This window comes from Manduca sexta, chromosome 6, assembly GCF_014839805.1.
Source record: "Manduca sexta isolate Smith_Timp_Sample1 chromosome 6, JHU_Msex_v1.0, whole genome shotgun sequence".
Classification (NCBI taxonomy): Eukaryota; Metazoa; Arthropoda; class Insecta; order Lepidoptera; family Sphingidae; genus Manduca; species Manduca sexta.
The window spans coordinates 269,119-289,488 of NC_051120.1; the positions used below are offsets into that span (position 1 = coordinate 269,119).

At 32.6% G+C, this 20,370-nt stretch overlaps 2 protein-coding genes across 2 annotated transcripts in view; one reads left to right on the top strand and one right to left on the bottom strand.

Moving 5' to 3' along the window:
* The first annotated feature begins 1,258 nt into the window (after nucleotides 1–1,258).
* LOC119193765 (serine protease inhibitor 42Dd-like) lies at nucleotides 1,259–9,685 on the top strand. Its single transcript, XM_037447443.1, has 7 exons — nucleotides 1,259–1,407; nucleotides 3,080–3,351; nucleotides 4,236–4,449; nucleotides 6,305–6,516; nucleotides 8,281–8,466; nucleotides 9,143–9,431; nucleotides 9,616–9,685. Exons 1-7 carry the CDS (start codon nucleotides 1,386–1,388, stop codon nucleotides 9,648–9,650), a joined length of 1,230 nt encoding a protein of 409 aa, XP_037303340.1. The 5' UTR covers nucleotides 1,259–1,385; the 3' UTR covers nucleotides 9,651–9,685.
* A 10,366-nt stretch (nucleotides 9,686–20,051) lies between these two features.
* LOC115440749 (ubiquitin carboxyl-terminal hydrolase 7) overlaps nucleotides 20,052–20,370 on the bottom strand; it is a 10,713-nt gene continuing 10,394 nt past the window's right edge. Inside the window, exon 12 of the mRNA XM_037447500.1 lies at nucleotides 20,052–20,062. Within this exon, the coding sequence (XP_037303397.1) occupies nucleotides 20,052–20,062 (11 nt within the window). The remainder of the gene's footprint in view (nucleotides 20,063–20,370) is intronic.

Here is a 20,370-nt window from a genome sequence, read left to right on the forward strand (position 1 = left end):
GTATTTTATTGTATGCTATGTTCTATCAAAATAAATATAATCGATATGGTCTAAGTTGGAACAAATGTTTGCGTGACAAATATTTGGTCAAGATATTTGTGCTGTAACATTTTATGTCTTCTAGCAGAACTATGTACGTGACCGTGGGAAGATGTTTTATTCATATATATATTCTTTAAATAGTGCTGTTTTATATCGATGTAAGTACTTTGACAAACATGACATTGTATTTAAGTTGTTTTAGTTAGGTATTATACAATGAGCTCGTCATATTTACTTGATTATTTAAGTGTGCCATCTGAGTTGTATCCTAAAATTAATTTTGAACAGAAATAAAGAACGAGCATGTTGATTTAAAGCATTTTTTATTATTCCAAATATCTTTAAAAAAAAAAGTATTCTACCGGAGTTGGATCTCACGGTGATCTCAGGTATAAATAACAAAAAGAAGGTGACGTAAGTACGTCATAAACATACAAAAGAGGCATCATAGGCTTAATTTTTAGTGATTATAGCCTCACTAGGAAAATGAAAATCCTCGCTATGTTGCGTTGAAAAATAGAACTAATTTCAAGAAATTACTTAGTTCTATACTTGTACTGGCTGCCAACGAAAACATTAAAACAAAAACGCAGAAGTGGCGCCCGTAAAGCAGGTTTTTTATTTTCACGGTCAGGCTATTTCACAGCGTCAATAAATTAAGTAGCCTCTTCCTTAGTGGAGTAAATATATTTCTTGTCTAATTATTAGAGCTGTTTCGCATGGAACGTGTTCATTTCAAACCACACTGTCCTTTCGACGCAAACGATTGTAATTATATACGACAAGTACATACGTGATGCTAGATTAATTGAAGACAGTTGAGATCTCAACCAATGCGAAGCACTAAGCGGCAAGATATTTACGTAGCATTTTTCCTCGATCGCCGAAGGAACGTAATCACTTTCTTTGCGCCCCTAAAAGTACGGGTCCCGTCGAAGCACGAGGCCCTGGCCGATTGTTCGTCAGGCCTAAGACCTCCACTGATTGAATATCGTGTTCTTTGCTAATACTTAGACGGCAAATTTGTAGTTTGTCCCGAGTTTATCTCTAAAAGAAGAATGAAGCTGTGTTTTGAGTCGATATCAAAACACTTTAGACCCATCCGTCTGACGCTCTTGTGTACTAAAACTGTAATGATTCAGGAAATACATCTTCGTAAGGAACTAATTAATAACATGTTCTTTTCATTCACTCACGAACTCTCAACTCACTCATAACATTCTTGTAGGTAGTGTTTTGTTCATTAACTTGTCTCGTCACTTCGCGCTTGGATGCGCGGCGACCGGTTATGTGATTTAAATATCAGTAATTTTAAATTATAAAGAACAAACATCCATGACATCATGCGTGTTTACGTTTATTTTGGTAAGTTTTTCTGTTTGAATTTTTTTAATAATCCGATTCTAATCCTAAATGGCTTTATTGGAAAACTTTGTGTTGTTTAAAATCGCAAAAACTCTTCATCAATATGTAAATTAGATTTTCGAGTTGTCATGGCATACCGAGTGGCCAGTATCATCGCGAAGGGCGTTATCTAAAATCTATATTTCAAGATACAGAATGGTAATTGTTTTTTCTATAACATCAAATAATATCATTTTTAGTCACAGTATTTATTACTTTGATAGTACGGTTCTTGTGTTTATATACTTATATATACTATTTACGGCAGTTGCTATGCCAAAAATTACATTATATTAATTATAAAGAAAAAAAATTTAGTAACCGAAGCTTTTTGTAGCGGCAAATAAATATGTAATATATCTAGTATTTCATACGTTCTAAATTCCATCAACATAGTCCATACCTACTATTTTACCTGCTTACTTGATAACAAACAATTTAATTTGGTAAATAAAATAATTGATTATTCCAATAACATAATGTTGAGTCCTACAGGTTTTCTTATTCATTACTCCTTTCCGGTATTTTTTGTAATTCGATGAGACATGAGTAACTTCTCAGTCGTTGAAACTTCGCACCATCAGAATTTACATTTGTATGATACTAAGATTTTTGAATCTATTTGACTCGGACAAACAGTTCTGAGTCTCTGTTTAGATATTTAATTAATTCACAGACAAAATAAGAACAAAAATTGCATATGAAAAGTCACGTATTTATTTCAACAGTTTTAAAATTTTCCATCTCATATTATATGGAATAATGACGTGCGTCCTCTCTTTCGGCCTTGGTGTTTCTCATTTTATTGACTTCCTTATTTTTCGGCGAATTCTCGGGGAAGTTTTCCAATAAATTCTTTGAAAACGTTAGTGTATGAAATATTTGCAAACAAAAATTTATAATTTGATCGTATCTCCGAATTGTATTAGAGTCAAGATGCCTTTCAACAATCGCTAATACCAATAAAAAACAAAAAAATATATATTAGAATGACATCATCCTAACGATAATTCTATCGCTAAGATATATCATACCCATACATAACGTTAGCGTTAACAATTGTGGCAAGACATCTTGGCTATGGTCTCAGTATTGGTACGATCAGTCACTCCCAACATTTGTGCACGTATTTAGTTACAAAAAGCTAGTACGCCTTTCAAATTATATTTTTTTATTTGAGTCAATTTGTATATTATAAAAACCATATATTTTTGCGGAAATTGCTTTGTTAGCCATTAGCATGATTGTATAAACCGGTACTTGCTGTTTATTATAATCATAGACGTTGAGATTTAGGTATTAACAATTAGAGATATAGTTCATTTTCCTACTACTGGATATGATATAAAATACTTGAATTGATTGGACTGCCTATTAGCTTATAAACTATGTAAAACGTTTACATTAATTATAACCTATGTGGTTGTAATGTCTAACGTTGGTATGATCTTTGGTATTAATAAATATGTGACTTCGATGCCGTCCCACTAAACCCTTAATTATATACTTTTTAATAATTTTCAAAACGATAAATTAAACATCGTTCGACTATTCCATTTTAAATCTTCTCGATAAAACGTTACTACATTCTTGATCGTTTTCTGGAAGGTGATATGATTATTTTAAATTCCAGCACTTATACTAACTCTCCAAGGCTTAAATTGCATCGAGAAACATGTGGCACACTCCAGACTGAACTTTTTCGACATAGACCTCCTTCGATACTCCGCTGAGGACAAAAGCGGGAATGTCATGGTCTCGCCAGCCAGTATTAAGGCCACTTTAGCAATGCTGTTAGAGGGAGCAGAAGGTGAAACAGCGGAAGAAATAAGAAGAGCGTTAAGATTGTCTCCTGTTAAGACTGAATGGAGAGAGGAGTTGAATTATTATTTGTTTTCTCTAGAGGTAAGATTAGAAAGACTTATTTGTGTCTAAGTTTTCGAACGCACACTCGACATAGCTTATTTCATTGATACGACCTTAGTCTCTACAAACCTGATTAAATATTTTTTTTGTATGGCTTTGAATGACGGGAGGAGCTTGCCGTTCGCCTGATGGTAAGTGATACGACCGCCCATAAACAGTAGAAACACTATCCAACACCTCGAATTAAAAAGTATTGTTGGGTATTCCACTGCGTTCGCCATCCTGAGACGTGAGATGTTAAGTCTCATTATGTTCAGTAGTTACACTGGCTATAATGTCCACCAAACCGGAACACAACAGTGACTACACACGGTAGAGGTCTACGGTCGGTAGGTACCGAGGCGGACTCTCACATATGAGAGACCTACCATCAATAAATTAAATTAATCAATCTCGATACAAGTAAAATCATTAGTAGTTTTAAAACGTTTATTAATAATGTTTGTAATTGAATCACAGGCAGAATAAACACGCATAATTAGTTCATTCTGATTATAAGAGACAAAAATATTATTTAAGAATATATGTAGATTCCGTACGTAATTTATGGCGGTAGATACAATTTAGTTTCTTTAGTGATTTGAATCGGCAGACAGATTCATAACAAAAAATAAACGAATTTAAAGATATAACCGTTAATATAAAAACATAGGCATATCACGACCTAATTTGACCTTGTATAAATTAGAATATAGATTCTCATGAACAATCATATCGTCAATATTTAATATCAAATACCTAAATTATTCGAATGTCGTATGATGTCATATTTTTTTGTATTTAGCTAGGATAATTTACAAAAGATCGTACTAAACAGTGATATTATGTTCAAAACCTAAACTATCCGATTTCATTTATTACAGACAAACTCTTCAGGCGTCCTGCTGCATAATGCAAACGCGGTGTTTGTGTCAGATAAGTTGAAGTTAAAAAAGGACTACGATACATATTTGCACAAAGTTTACTTCTCAGATGTAACTAAAGTTGATTTTAAAGACGCAAACAAAGCATCACAGCTTATTAATGTTTGGGTAAAACAGAAAACTAATGGGCTGATTCCGTCAATAGTGGCACCTGGTAAGTACAATTCCTTTGATGTGACGTCAATATGATTCAGTTTATGACCACTTATTCGAGGTAGACTGTCTTTAGTATTGAATAGGTCAGTTGTGTGATGGGTAAAAAGTTTATGAACACAATATGCTCAACGATTGTAGGGTTCTAGGGTCCTGAAAGATAGGCTCGGTTAATTTTCGGATAAGCATTATCAGTCACTAAATAATTATTTATTTACATAGCCTTTTATATGATACTAGCTTTTGCCTGCGGCTCCGCCCGCGTGTTAAAGTTTTTCGGGCTAAAGTTTTCCGTTATAAAAGTCACGCTATATATTTTCCCGGGAGCCTATGTTCTTCCCAGGGTCTCAAACCGTCTCCATACCAAAGTTTATCCTAATACGTTGGGTAGTTTCTGAGTTTAACACGTTCGGGCAGACCGATGCAGCGGGGGACTTTGTTTTATGATATATTTTTGTAGAACTTTTTAAGTGGAACAATCCCGTCATACATTATTGTTGCATAACTTTAACTGTTTACGCAGCGCACGCAACAGAAGCTCCCAAAACTAATAAATTGTCCCCGTTTTTGCATCATGTTTCATTATTGCTCCGCTCCTATTGGTCATAGCGTGACGATATATAACTTATAGCACTCCAGGAACAAAGGGCTATCCAACACAAAAATATTTTTCAGTTCGAACCGGTAGTTCCTGAGATTAGCGATTACTGCTCCGCTCTATTGGGCATAGCGTGATGATATATATAGCCTATAGCATTCCAGGAACAAAGGGCTATCCAACACAAAAAGAATTATTCAGTTCAAACTCCTAGTTTCTGAGATTAGCCATTACTGCTCTGCTCCTATTGGTCATAGCGTGATGATATATAGCCTATAGCACTTCACGAACAAAGGGCTATCCAATACAAAATGATTTTTTAGTTCGAACCGGTAGTTCCTGAGATTAGCCATTACTGCTCCGCTCCTATTGGGTATAGCGTGATGATATATAGCCTATAGCACTCCACGAACAAAGGGCTATCCAACGCAAAAAGAATTTTTCAGTTCGGACCGGTAGTTCCTGAGATTAGCGCGTTCAAACAAACAAACAAACAAACAAACAAACTCTTCAGCTTTATATAATAGTATAGATTACAATTGATGATATTAATATTGAAAAAGTGCAACTTCTGCAATGACCATACCTATAAAGTATTTAGTTGATTTCCGTCTCATGACATATTCAATATCTTAAACAAATTTGATTGCTCAATCAGAGCATTGAACCTATGATTCGTTGCCAAAACAATGTTATGGTACAAAATTATAAAGTAATATTATTTCCTTTCAGCTTCCTTTTTATCTTATAATAAAAACATGATGAACGCGCCATTATACCCTAAAACACATTATCGTTTTCTTAATTTAATTTGGGGGATTACCCATTTTTGTTTTGATCTGTGGTCTAATGATCTCACTGCAGTTGAGAAATATTATCCTCGTTGCGTCTTCGAATGAGCATATTTTTTAAACACACTTATACATAATATTAATTTATTTTTTCGCCATCTCTGTGATGCGGTTTAATATTAAGATGCTCTTCTGACGTAGATTATTGCACCAATGATTTACATCTATCTACATTATAATAAACTCAATAATTTATCAATCATGGACAGTTCTTTTTTGAAATATAGTATTTTGATTACTTTATTTATTTTGGAAGCTATTACCTTATTGAAAGCTTTATTGGTAACAAAACACTATATATCTCAGTGCATATCAGTTATTAGTACAACCATATTGTTAGTATCAATGGTAACATATATGGACGTGGGAGCATAATTTTTAAGACACAGCATATTTTCTTCTTCCAGTTGATGTGAACCCATTGTCAGAGATGTTGGTCACCAACGCTATGTACTTTAAAGGCTTCTGGCGACATGCTTTCAACCGACGCTTGACTCGCGGCGCTTGCTTCTACAACCGGGGCAAATGTCAAAATGTCCAGATGATGGATTTACAAGCCAAACTGAACTATGCTTATATTGACAACCTAAGGGCTCATGCCGTTGAACTGCCCTATCAGGTTAGTTTATTATGAATAAGAAACTAGAATCTAAGTTACGATGAGGATAATGGACTTTTAAGATTGGGTATGTATGGTACAAAATCATGAAACCGCAACAATAATAATGATTATGAACACAGGAAAACCGTAGACGTAAATGCCATTAACATATGACCTACGTACTTACCTAATACTTGGCCAATGTGTCTTAAGTTTACAATTAGGTATTCTATGTTTTAATTAACAAGGTATGAATTAAGAAACACTAATTTCTTTCCTTCATTGTTGTAGTGTTCTTGGGTTGTTATTTGTGAGGCTTTGTGTTCGATTACTTGGCGAGCAACAAAAAATTGTGAGCTCGTCTCTTATAACAATATGAGACGTGGACTTATGCATATCTGCCTCTCTCCCGGAATTAAGGTGTTTAGAGAATTTTTTTTTTTTTTTTACAAACAATCAATTGTCCGTCGTGACTTTCGATACTAATAAACTTACTAATTAATATACAGTCAATTCAACTTCTGAGCGCTTCTACGCATTTTCTTTTTTCTTTATGTAAAATAAAATAAACCCTTAGTAGTTTATTTTAATGAATAAAGAACGTTTGATAATAGCAAAACAAATTTTAAAGGTGATTTGAAACTTTGAATTAATTTAGCGAATTTTGTGAATAACTGTACAATCCACACCACAAATACAGTTTTTGAACATTTTAAAGAACTAAGTAATTGCAACAAATACCACAATTGTACCTTTGTAATTGCACATAGCATTTTTAACATCATACATAACGATATCGAAGCATAACAATAAAAAGTAGGTATACATAACAGAAGGTCATTGATGGGGTCAAATCAAAAGGTTTAGTCAAACGTGTTAATACGGGTAAATGTAAATATATACTTAAAATAAAAATATGACGCGCTTGGGAAGTCCGACCTTGTTGTTGGCTTATTCCAAGGTTAACCGGATCGGGTAATAGTCCATATTTATATTATAAATGCGAAAGTTAATCTGTCTGTTATAGTGGCTAAGGGTGACATTTTCCAAAAAAGAACCCGACACAATATACAGTACTGTTATGTATAAAAGGGGGTTTGCTTCGTTCCAATGATAATTAAATTTTGCATTAGTTACGAAAGGGTAACCAGCGGGAATCAGTTTATATGGACTTTGCACCACTGGTCTGTTACGCTTTCGTTGATCTCGATGAAATTTAGTATGGAAATAGTTGGAGGCCCTGAGGACATAGGCTACTTTTTACCTTGGGAAAATATATAGCGGGAGTTTTATCTCAGATAACTCTTTTACACATGCAGAGCTGTGAGAAAAAGCTAGTTTTATAATTTTCCGGTTGCAGTTACGTAAACACAACGAATTAATTTGCCTCCATACGTATGTCATTATTTTTTTCAAATACCTACAATAATCGAAGAAGTAAAAAAAAATATTATTTTTGTTCATATTGACATTAATAAAATCTGTGAGATTAAAGAATTTATATTAACTTGATTAAATAAACAATATAAGCTCACGTTACTAATTACTGTATTTATTACAACTATACATATTTGATCATTTAGTTAAGTCATGACGTAATACGAAGTGGGTTATTGTTAGTACCTATGCAAATTTAGTTACATCAGTCATTAGTAAAGATATTCACATCACCACCTTTGTAGGGCTAACTTTAACTTAAGAAGAGGAAACAGACACTAACGATCATATCCCAATAAAGGAATACGAGTATCTTTACGTAATGATGTTGATCATTTGTTTCAGGATGCACGTTACTCCATGATTCTGCTGGTGCCCAGAGACCGCGATGGTATTTACACTCTGACCAGAGATCTCCCGTACATGAGCTTACCCCAGATTTCGTACCTGATGGAAAATGAAGATATCAAGTTATCACTACCGAAGTTTACAGTGGATTACAGTGAAGATGTTGTTGCGACTTTGAAAAAGGTAAGTTCAATTTTGACGATCATGAAATGCAAAAACAAATAGCCACCATATACGCTCAAATACCCAAAGAAACTTATAACTACAAAAAATAATCGTGCAAAGAAGATAGCTATAACAAAAAACAAAAATATTGGTAGTAAACCTAAATGTATTTTTTATACTCGTATACTCATATATTTATTGGTTAACAATAAAAGAGGTTTTGTATGCAGAAAAGGGTAATGCCGATAGCAATCTTAAGAACACAGGTATTCAGATGTTACGACGCAAGCATGCATACAAAGTGGGTTAAAAGACTTGTGTTTACATCGAACTACAACCTAGTACGATTGTGTTTACGGCTAGATAGATTCCCACTTACGCTAAAAATAGAAATAGGAATTGTAGATACTTTGTTTTCCTTCGATTTTGCAACTATCGACCTTCCCAAATTTGGTGTGGGCGTGTTTGATTTTCTATTTTTCTCGGGAAATAAATCCCTGGGAGCTATAATTGCGTCCCATCGCTAGTAACAATGGGTCGTCTCTTATAATTGTTTCCTTAGAAGGTAATTCGTTAATCTTCATAATCTGGAGTTTATACTTCTTGTCTAATGAAGATTTATATACTACGGAAAAATTTAACCACAACAAAATCTAATCTTGGACATTATTTTACCGTCTTTTGTTATCTTCAGATGCGGATCAACGCCCTGTTTTCAACTGAAGCAAATCTCTCATCTATTTTCGAAGGTTCGAAACCCTACGTCAATGGGATATACCATAAAGTGTACATGTCTGTAGATGAGGAAGGCACCGTGGCTGCTGCAGCGTCTTCGGCGATGGTGGTTCCTCTAATTAATGATGGAGTGGATCTAAGAGCTGACAGGCCCTTCGTTTTCTTCATAAGAGACAATTTGTCAGGTGTTGTGTTGTTTGAAGGCAAGATTGAAGAGCCTAATGAGTTTGTTGAAGTCAGTGCAAATGGTAAGACTTTCTTAATTGGCATTTTTAATCTTAGTAAGGTTATTTTAGTGCCACTGTTTAATATAAAGATTTATTTATTATAATATGGATTGTGTTAATAATAAATATTTGACCGGCGATTGATGATGATTAATAGCTTTGTTCAGTGAAAAATATGTTTAAAATACTTATTTAATGTTTACAGGTAAACCCGCAAGGAATACTTTAAGCTGGTATTGATTTTGTATATACTGTAAATAAAATGGTCTTGAAAATTGTGTTTATTTCATTAGTTATATTCAGCAACAAAATACATATTTCAAAAATGTCTAATGAATACCATTTAGATGAACCACAACGGTATGCTACTCGATTATTTCTTTTACTATTCTCAACAAACGAATTTTTAGACAAGTTAAAAAGAGGATAACTTATCGTAAGTCAAGATCCCTAATTCACTGTTTAGGAAATATCTACAGGCGTCTCTAAAAATTCGGAATGAATTCGAAAATAGTTATTTACTCTTCGTTAGGAAATAGTATAGTTGGGCTATGCTATATCCAGGTCACTATTGGCACAGATGTTTCAATGTAAGCATTGCAAAATTAATCATACAATTCCCTATATTTTGTAAGTTATTATACTAACATTATCATAATAATATTTGTGTATATTGTCCCACTTGGCAGGGCTTGCTCCGCTATTGAGAGTTTAATCCATAACGCTTTACTAATGCGCGTTGGTTGATTTCACATAAATGATAAAACAAATCTGCAATATCTTCGATGACATAAACTTTACCTAACATAGTCATGTATTATAAAAAAAAATTAATACTACCACAAGATGTCGCTACTATAGAATACAAAACTATTGAATTATTGGTATGGGGATTTTTTTTTTTTGATTCATCTAAAAATTGTTGATATATAAACGAATACTATGACAGCTGTATTTTTAATAAATTGAAAAAAAAACATCTCAAAGTTCAGTGAAAGCAAACTAGAAATCTGACATGGCGGGAAAGTTAAATGGTCAACTTAGCTATAGTGTTTATACACGGATTCTTGGCATCTGAATGGAGCATTTGATAGCCTTACCAGGCAGATGAGATGGCTATCGCGCAGTATTATGCACAAATATCGTGACTATTTATTCTTATTATCGTCGTAAAATGCTCAGCGGCACTTAAAATATACTTGTTTCTTGTTTATCCTAACTCCACTAGTACTATCTTACACTCAAATTAGGTATTAACACCAGTTTTTGCTTGTATTAAATCGAAATAAAATTTATTTTTAGGTCATGTTACAAATTCAAACTATATCACCATAATATTTGATACCAATTAATTTTACATAATTTTTACACGATATAACTTCTTTATTAACCACAATTTCTTTGTCTCTTGACGGCATAATAATATAGGGGAAAGAAGGTAGCTACACTCAATTATTTAGCCTCTGGCCTGTGTGTTAAAGAATCAAGAGTATGTCATAAAGTACTTATTATCTTTGTCCACTCTCTAATAACGGGTTAAAAATACGCAAGTTAGGTGTTTTCTATCTACATACTACAATTATACTGGTACAAAGGCTTGTATTGTGGCTTTATTTAAATGTTAGTCTTTCTAAACGATTATAATAATACACACGGTCTATTTCCGTTTGTTCTTTTCCTTTAATGGTCTAATAATTCAGTATTATTAAAATATAAATATCTATGTTTCAACCCCTCGGGTCAAGTACATTGACTTTATTTCTTCGTCGGTAAGAACACGATGTCGCTACCATCACTTGGGGGGAAAGTTGGTTGGTGGTTGCAAACGGTCTTCCGGCCCAATGTCGACATTCGGGAGTATATCATCATTCGAGTATTAGACCGAGTCCCTAACCCCTGTATACTCCACACCGGCATACCCACCAAAACCCGCAGTGGATTTTGGCATATGAACTAAATTGTTTCTTGGCATTACGTATAAAATATTAAATTTAATCAGATCTGATAGTAGTCTCAAAATTGTTTAGTTATATTTAAGTTATGGAAATGCTTTGTTAGTTCTGGTTGTTGTGGGTGAAATATACTTTCGGCGCTCTTTACTGATATATCTCTGAGGGAGAAGAGCGGGGATAGTTGCGCCGACTCCACTATGACTAGGAACACATTTGAGTAAAACGTGTAACAAAGACAAACTTCTTATTGAATAGGGTTATCAGGTTTACGTATAATGATTATTGCCTTTGTTATTTAATGAAGTCGAAGGAAAATACCATGTAATAAGTAAGTATAATATGCGACCTGTTCCAAACGAAAATATACCTTCAACATATTTTAAAATGAGTACTGTTATGATCAAAGATTACTGTATTGCTGTTTAAAACCGATAAACAGGTTGTTAAGTCCAGTTACGCAGGGCCTGTGAAAAAAATTAACATAAACTTTCGCAAAAGGTTTATAAAAATGATTGCAGGTTTTTAGAGTGATAAAATCCTGTTAATGTTTAGTAGGATAGGGATGAACAAATTAAAGACAATAGCATCTTCATTAAAATATACAACTCTTACACTTATATTTATATTTTATAGTACAAGTTAGGGTTTAAGTTATACTAGCTATGCCCGCGACTTCGAACGCGCGGATGAATTGTTTTTTCGATATCTGTTTTAAATTAATAACAGCCTATATTCTGCTTCCATTTATACTCTATCCATCTGTGAATACGGCATGAAAATCTATAAGTAGTTTCGAAGATGTGCACTAACAAACAAATAAGTAGAATAACAGACAGATGAAAAGAATATAGAAAATCGCTGATTTGTGTTCTATTATTCGTCTTTAATCATCCATAGTTTATTACTTTTCTTTCAGTTTACAGACGTACCAGATTCTGTTTTATTATACGTAAAGATCCCAGTCTATCTATCAGTGTAATCTAATTAGTTCAATATATTTTAGTGTCTCATCGTCCTCTTCTACGAACCCTTCTTCGATCTTTAAACATTTCAACTAGCACACAATTATGATATTAGTGTTAATTGCTGGCGATACTAAATCCATTACGTGTTCCACTTATTCGACGAACATTCATATCTAAGTCCCAGATTATTAGTAATAAAAAATCTACTTTCCACTTAACATTCTAGATCTTTAATGACGTACGCCCTGTTGGTAAAAGCGGTGGTGAAACCAGTCACTGGACGGAACACGTATCTTGATGGATTGCTTCTAATGAGGCTGTTAAGTCATTTCACTTTTCTAGATATATCTAACTTATCAGTTATGATTTACCTGGTATTAGCTAAAGTAGGATTGTGGAACAAAAACACAGCGTGGAATTACGAGTTGAATGATGTCGTACTGTGTTTGCGGTATTATCGATCTATGTGATTGATGAAGTATTACTTGGATTTATATTGGGATTAAGAATTGTTTGAGTCTGAGATGGCGACGACGTTGTAACTGATCAAAAATATCATGCTATCACGATAGTATAGATGAGGAGGCGGTTTGATATTAACATGATGTAGAAGAAGGGATGGTTCCTGTACGTTCATCTAATCGTTTCAACTTATCTAGAACTTCAAACTCAGTGAAAGTACCGAATATAAGAAGTAAGCAGAAACTCACTATATTATGTCATTAAAACCATCCAAATATTTTTAGTTTTTAGTTCGATCCCATGTAGCCTAGAAGGGATAATAAGTTGTGCTTTTGTGAGTCAGCACGTGTCTTCAATTGCGCTGTGACTGTGAATTTGCTTACTTGTCTATAATTGCTTTTTACCTAAATGTCTTAATTACATTTAGAAGCATCAAGCAATTACGGTTTTTGATGGGTAAACTCTCTCTGAACGATATCATGTGGTGTTTATGCTTCAGGGACGTTGGAAAGTTTAAATTTGTTTCGAAAAGGTCAACGAATTTGCAAATTGAATGTAGCCTCAAAACAACTTTTATCTCTTATTTTCTTTAGGTCAAATCGTATATTTTAAATCAATCAAAATTTTATTGATGTAAACAGAGAAATGTGAATTCGATTGGCAATCACATGTAACTTTCTCGTGTCGCTAATAGAATTAGAAGAAATTTAAAAACCTAGATGTTACGTGTGCCTATTGGTTAACAAAGGTTTAACTTGCAATAATTAGATATAAAAAAATAATTATTGGTGACTAGTATGAATTTTAGTGATTAACTAAAATATTGCTGTTACTCATTGAATGCTAGTTTTTCGACTCTTAGGTTTGAAACGAGAGGTCGCATCGATCTCAGACTTATCAGTTTAGGTCATATAAGATAGATAATATAGTAGTATCTGACACAAGACGCATTAGGAATATATTACGTGACTGTTGGACTTATATATTTAAAAAAAAAAGAATATGTTGAGAACTTTAGACACAACATCTAATTATATTTGAAAAATGTCCGAAGCAGACCTCCAGACAGTTCCTAAAAATATGTTTATTAGACATTCAATGGGCAGAATGAGTTTCCAAGAACGCCATGACAAAAACAAAAAACACAATCCACATACCTGGTTGGCAGGTAAACCTTAGTGTTCCCTTTTTCGTTATTACCGATAGTCAACTCACGAGTGACGACATGTCTATCAAAATAAATTATCGATAAGTTGATTAACGTGTATAAGATATATTAAAAATGTCTTGGTAGATGACAATGAAGGAACTGAGGAAATAGTATAAAATTTGTAAAATAAACAAAGAATAACTAAAACAAAAGTACATTTATATAAAGCTGATTGAGTGGCTTTATATTTGATTATGTGATTTGATGATACCGTGATTTTTATGGTATGCTTATCACTACCCATATAAGGTATGATTGGAAAAAAGTTAGAGTTATCTAAATATGTATATAAAAATCAATCTCTATTTCCCTTTGGCCATTACGTCACGCGTGACTGGATGAAACAATTTCCCTAATTATCTTTGTTGTGTTAACTAGTGTCTGGAGAAGGTATTTATCAAAGGAGAAATTATACAAGTTGAGCGGAACATTAGAAAATTTAAGAGAATTTATGACTATTTTCGCTCTTTTGACATATCGCCCGTGTGATCAATAAGAATTTAAGAGACAGCTGTGTTTTTATTAGTTTTGATAAATAAAAATATGTATATTTCATTCTTCTGTATGTCACTTAACATTTCATACACGTGTATGTGATTGAAGTTCCAAACCGTTGGGCAGGGGCTTATTCTCTATCCCGCACGTTATTTTAACAGTGCGTAACAAGCTCGTAACACAACACATCATGTTTAGGACTATAGAAATTTGGCTTACAGAATACCATTCCACGCACATTTCTCAAAGATAACACGACTCGGCCGCGTTACGCGTTTACACTATCATACAGAATAAGGGCCCAGATGTTATTGAAGTTATTTATGTGTTTTCGGGTGGGTCCCTGGATGGTTTAGATTCACTATTGTACCCAGTTGTGCTGTACTCGGGTTCTAGGATATTATCTCCTTTTTAGGGCAGAACAACGTTTGTCGCGGCCGCTAGTGTGATATAATTTTAGTTCAGCTGAAAAATAGCCAGTAACCATAACATTTTAGTATAAAAAGAAAATTAATTGGTTATAAATGAATACGTATTTTAATTAAATTTATACCCATATCAACAGGTTTTAGTTTTAATAAATTTAATCTGTTAATTGAACATTCGAATAAAACTCATTAACTTGAATTCGCGAAAGCCTTTCCCAAATATTGTATCAGTTTGTAATTACTGGCAAGAGTGTCAAGCCTCTCACTTTAGGGTCAAATTTAGGTTAATTTGAAGTGTTGCTAACCCTTAAATGATACAAAATCTTCTTATGACCTATAGCAAAAACTAACAATTGGCATCACGATGATAATATTTTCAGAATATGCTATAAAAAGTATCAATTCAGTGCATCTTCTCCTAAAGTACACATAATTGTAATTTGCAACCAACACTTTTAGGTAGATCATTTAATACGTAATTTTTTGGAACTTTAAAATTTTCAATAAGACGTAAAATAGATTTTTCAAAGAAATTATTGTCAAATCTCTGTATTATCCCGCCAGTAACTCATGCGCTGCAAAACAAAGATCAAATGTTTAAGGCCGTATTCTCGGAGGAAAGCCAAAGAACTGTCACGACACGAAACATCATAATTTTTACAAAAGTAATAACCCTAGGTCAATATCTAAGATTAGTAATTGGCCGTAAGAATATTGAGCTAAAAAAAATTAGATTTAGGGGTCACACATAATACCAAAAAGCGCGTAACAATATAACAAGGCATCCTGTTAGTATTAAATATTCAGTATCATTAATTTAATTTTACTACGAATAGGAACGAGTTAAACAAGTTTTGTGGATTTTGTTTTTTATAACTTTATTATTTATATTTAGTAGGTTTAGATGAATATGTTAAAAATATTAAGGTGAGGCGCCGAATGCTTTATGGGTCTGTTTTATCTATTCTAATATAAATCATGTTATAATGGAGTGAAAATTTTAAAGACGTAATAATTAAAGTACTAACGGAATTTAATTTATTTTAAGATTGCCAATAGAAGATGGACAGTTACAAAACATATATATATATATATAAAAAAAAAAAATTCGTGCCCCTAAATAATTAATTACTACTTACTTATAGTTTACACTATTGACTGCTTCGGTGGCGTAGTTGTACGGTATGAGTACGACCATCGTGCTGAGGTTCTGGGTTCAAACCCGGGTTGGGTCAAAAATAATTGTATGGGTTTTTCAATCTTAAAAATTATTCAGTCACAGCTCAGAGTCAAGAACTTTGCGGTGTGATACCCTCGTGCCTTGGAAGGCAGGTAAAGCCGCTAGTCCTGCGCCGAATTTCTCTTCGGTCATGTCGGATTGTCGTCTCACCGACTGTCGGACTGTGGAAGTGAAGGAACTGAAAATGCACCTGTGTATTGCGCACCCACTTGTGCACTATAATATCTCCTGCGTACCTGGCTGATCTCCGTTGAGATTGGTTCCGTGGCCAAAGTTAGGTTAGGAAGGAATCACACCTTATAATTCTCTTTAATGATGATGTCCACACTAGCCTTTGCCTGTATCATAGGCATCGGTTTTAATATCACATATTTTATATTTTAATATATCCTAAATATAATAATAATGATTATAAAGTATAGGTGTGTGTGATTATAACATAAATTTACAACAAAACTTGAAAAGATTGTCAATCTAACAAATATGTATATCAACGACAATCATGAATCATTGCGTGACCTAAATAGTTTTTTAAGTATAAACATGAGATCAATTAATCGATAATTCATAGAAAAATCTTTTGTATTATATAAGATTAGTACATATATATCGATGTATATGATCAAATTCAAATAAAACCAAAGAAATAAAGAGGATTCGCTCCCGAGCCCATTCGTCCCAAGAAAGGAAGCCCTAGTATGGACAATATATCACTCATGAAAAATAATTATTATTTTGAAATTACATAAAGAAATATAACTGACTAGTTTAAGATCCCATGACTGACTGTCTCCGTAAATATTCGAAAAACATGAATATTTTAGTTTCTCCTTTTTCAAATCTGAAGATTGTAGCAAGCTGCTGGTTCTATTTTGATATTTGGTTACAGTTTCTTTGACCGGATTAGTCACCACAGGGGTAGGACGTCTTTTGAACACAGCTTTAAAACGCATATAGATAGCCTTGCCCTTTTTTAATAGGCGAAGACACGAATAAAACTAGTGAATAATAAAGGAAATTCCAATAATATAATTGACAGCAATCGTGTATCTTCATCGTGCTTAATTTCGCGCGCCTTTCTACTATAAGCCATTTTTGCATTGCATTTATTGATTCGCATGTCCGATATAGCGCGGTGTTAGTGTTACGAATGTATAGAAATGGCCATAATTAAATACAGTAACAAGATAATAAATAATATGACTAATATTTTAGAAAAATGATAAGTACCTATTTTATTTACATTATGAAAGTGAAAGCTATAGAGATGTTTGGATGTTTATTAAAAGTCACTGCTCAATGGATTTTAATAAATTAATTTAATGTTTATTTCACACAAGTGTTACAAGTATATTACATTTATGTTCAACAGTACTTAAAATAAGAAAACCTGAGTTGTAAGGATTTGGAATTGGCATAAAGATAGACTATGACTTTTTATTCTGGAATAGTAAGCAAGAGGATTCTTATTTTCAGAAAGGTCTCTCACGCTGACTACAGCTGCTAGCAATATGAATTTTTGTATCTGATCCTATGTCGTGCTAATAAAAATTGTATGCGTTTTCAAATGAGATGTGTTGTCAAATCATGCAATATTTACCCGAATAGTCATAGGATTAACTCTAGAATTATGATTAGATGAAAATAAGCTCGACAAATCAAAGTCTACTACATGAATCCCAAACAATGACTTTACCATTTTAGGGATATTGACGGTTATATTTGATGTAGGACAAAGCCTTTAGTACTTGACCTACCTGACAGAATGTGCTAAATTATAAAGCACGTAAAGCAAGTAAATAATAAGGTTAAAAATTTAACGAACAAACTAAAGTAACTAACGGAGGCATTTAAAATACTTTCTACAACTAACTAACTAAACTACTTAAAACGATGGTACTTATCGAGCCCATAATGCACCATGGGCCAACTCTAAACCTATCGTGGCGTCTTCAAATATAACTGTTCAATGTCTACATATAAACGTAGTCGGCCAGCTTCCACGCACGTCATTCTATCGAGGGGAACGCGCGCGCACGCATCCCGCCATTTTGACGTTCCAAAATTAAAAATTGTGTTTTGTTTTTCTTTATTTCAAGTGCTTTAGTATGGGTTACCAGCAATATAAGTAAGTATTTAAGTTGGTCGTTGACATTTATGGAATGTAGGTCAGGCGTTCTATGAACGACACAACTGACTGTTTTTATTGGCAACATTGCTGTATTATTTATTTATTAAAAAGTACTTGTCTTTTAGGAATGCATTTAAAAATAAAGATATGTGATACTATTGCAATTATTATGGACTATTTTTTTTTTTATTTTGTAATGCCAAAAAAGGTATGTTGTTTTAGATAAATAATATAATAATTTATTATTTACTTAAAATAATTAAACCAACGAATATTTTATATTAATCCTAAATATTGTCGTGTTCAAATTACTAAAAGCATGTTTAAAGGAATCCAAAATATGCATTCTAAAGTTACGATACGTGTTCTTAATTTATTTTAAAGAAATCATTAAAGTACCCAAATGGCTTACTTAAATGTTTAACTTTATTAAATAGATGTATTTGTCAAATTCAAATTTCAATAATAAATGTCCATCAAGACGAAGGCTTTTTAACGCAAGTATGAAGCCAAAGGTCAAGGCTGTATTAATTGTATTCGTATTATTATACAGACATATCCTCAGCATAAATAATAAGAATGAAATAAATAATCAGCAATTTATAAAACTATTGGTTTTTGAATCAAAACTTCCTATCCAATAGACATTTGATTAGCGAGGTTTTTAAATTTAATTATTTAGAAAAATTAAAATAAAACTATTTTTCGGATTTTATCGCGATTTTTATATTATAATTTTATCCGGAGGTTTCGAAGACTTTGCAGACTTCGTGATCATAAAAACCGAGATAACATCCGAAAAATAGTTTTACTCCATAATATCCGAAAAATAGTTTTATTTTAATGTCTAACATTCGCGAAAACTTATTAAGAAATCATTGTGATTTAAAATAAATAAAATTTTCAACGTTCTTTAATTTAAATGAATGTGGTTTTTAATGAATGTGTTAGAAAAGTATTATATTGCGATATAATGCCCGTTTTAACGAAATGATCAGCATTTTAGAATCTAATATAATATTTAATCCTTTAAAAATTATTCTAGGTAAGAACTCAGCAGATTTGCCGCCAAAATGCGCCAGTTAGTATTGGGTAAGTTTTTATCAATAATTTAATCTTGGTTTAATTAAAAACCTACTGTTTGTTAGGTATCTATAGATTTGTTATGCGGTATACTGTTGTGGTGGGACATATACCATACACATATAAAATCCTTCTAAACTGTATTTTCTTTGTGTTTTTTTTTTTTCCTTTTTTATATAAATTTTAATTTTAAGTTTTATTACTTATTTATGTTTACCGCCCAATTTGTGGCCAATAAATGTTTTTTTCTTTCTTTCTTTTCTTTCTTTTCTTTGTATACCAAGGTACTGTGAAATAATGCAGATTTACATGCAAACAATATATGATTTTATTTTCATACATTTTCTCAAGGTTGCTTTACCAGAATAAATTTCAATTATAATTTTTCCGTAATAAAGTAACGTAATATTATATTAATTCAAGATTTTGTATATTTGGTATCTAAATTCATCTAAATCCGCTTTTTTCATTACATGTAATGTTTAACATCAAATATGCACGCACTCCTGCATATTAATTATAAGAAGACATTTAGGCTAAGATAACAAAAAAACAATGAAATAGATACCTTAATCCAATATTTTCCATACCATAAGCATTGCACAAAATTGTGTTATATTTTACAGAATTCGATATTTCTCATGCGGCAAGTAGGTATGTTTGTTCTCGACTCCGTTAATTCAAGGCTGCATCGAGTACATAATTATTCGTTTCTTTACCGGTATTGTCATTGGATAATATCTTTGGAATCTATCGTACTAAAATTTGTCACTGTATTTTACTCTAAAAAATACCTAAGGTGTTTCTTTTAGCACCTACGGTTTATTTTTGAATAAAACTATGTTAAAATCTAGATGAAGGTAGAATATTTATAATGTTTTCAATTATCTTATAACAGGTCACCAAAAAATCAAATGACAAATAATCATAATAAGGTTGATTTTTGTTTAACAAAATAACTTATGATAACTATGTGTACCGGAATTTTATATCT

What these genes read in the sequence shown, in the direction of transcription:
- LOC119193765 (XM_037447443.1), top strand. Translation starts at nt 1,386, where the DNA reads ATGCGTGTTTACGTTTATTTTG. An exon ending in ATTATTTGTTTTCTCTAGAG is followed by an intron (nt 3,352 to 4,235) that starts GTAAGATTAGAA and finishes CATTTATTACAG; the next exon opens with ACAAACTCTTCAGGCGTCCT. An exon ending in TTGTTGCGACTTTGAAAAAG is followed by an intron (nt 8,467 to 9,142) that starts GTAAGTTCAATT and finishes TGTTATCTTCAG; the next exon opens with ATGCGGATCAACGCCCTGTT.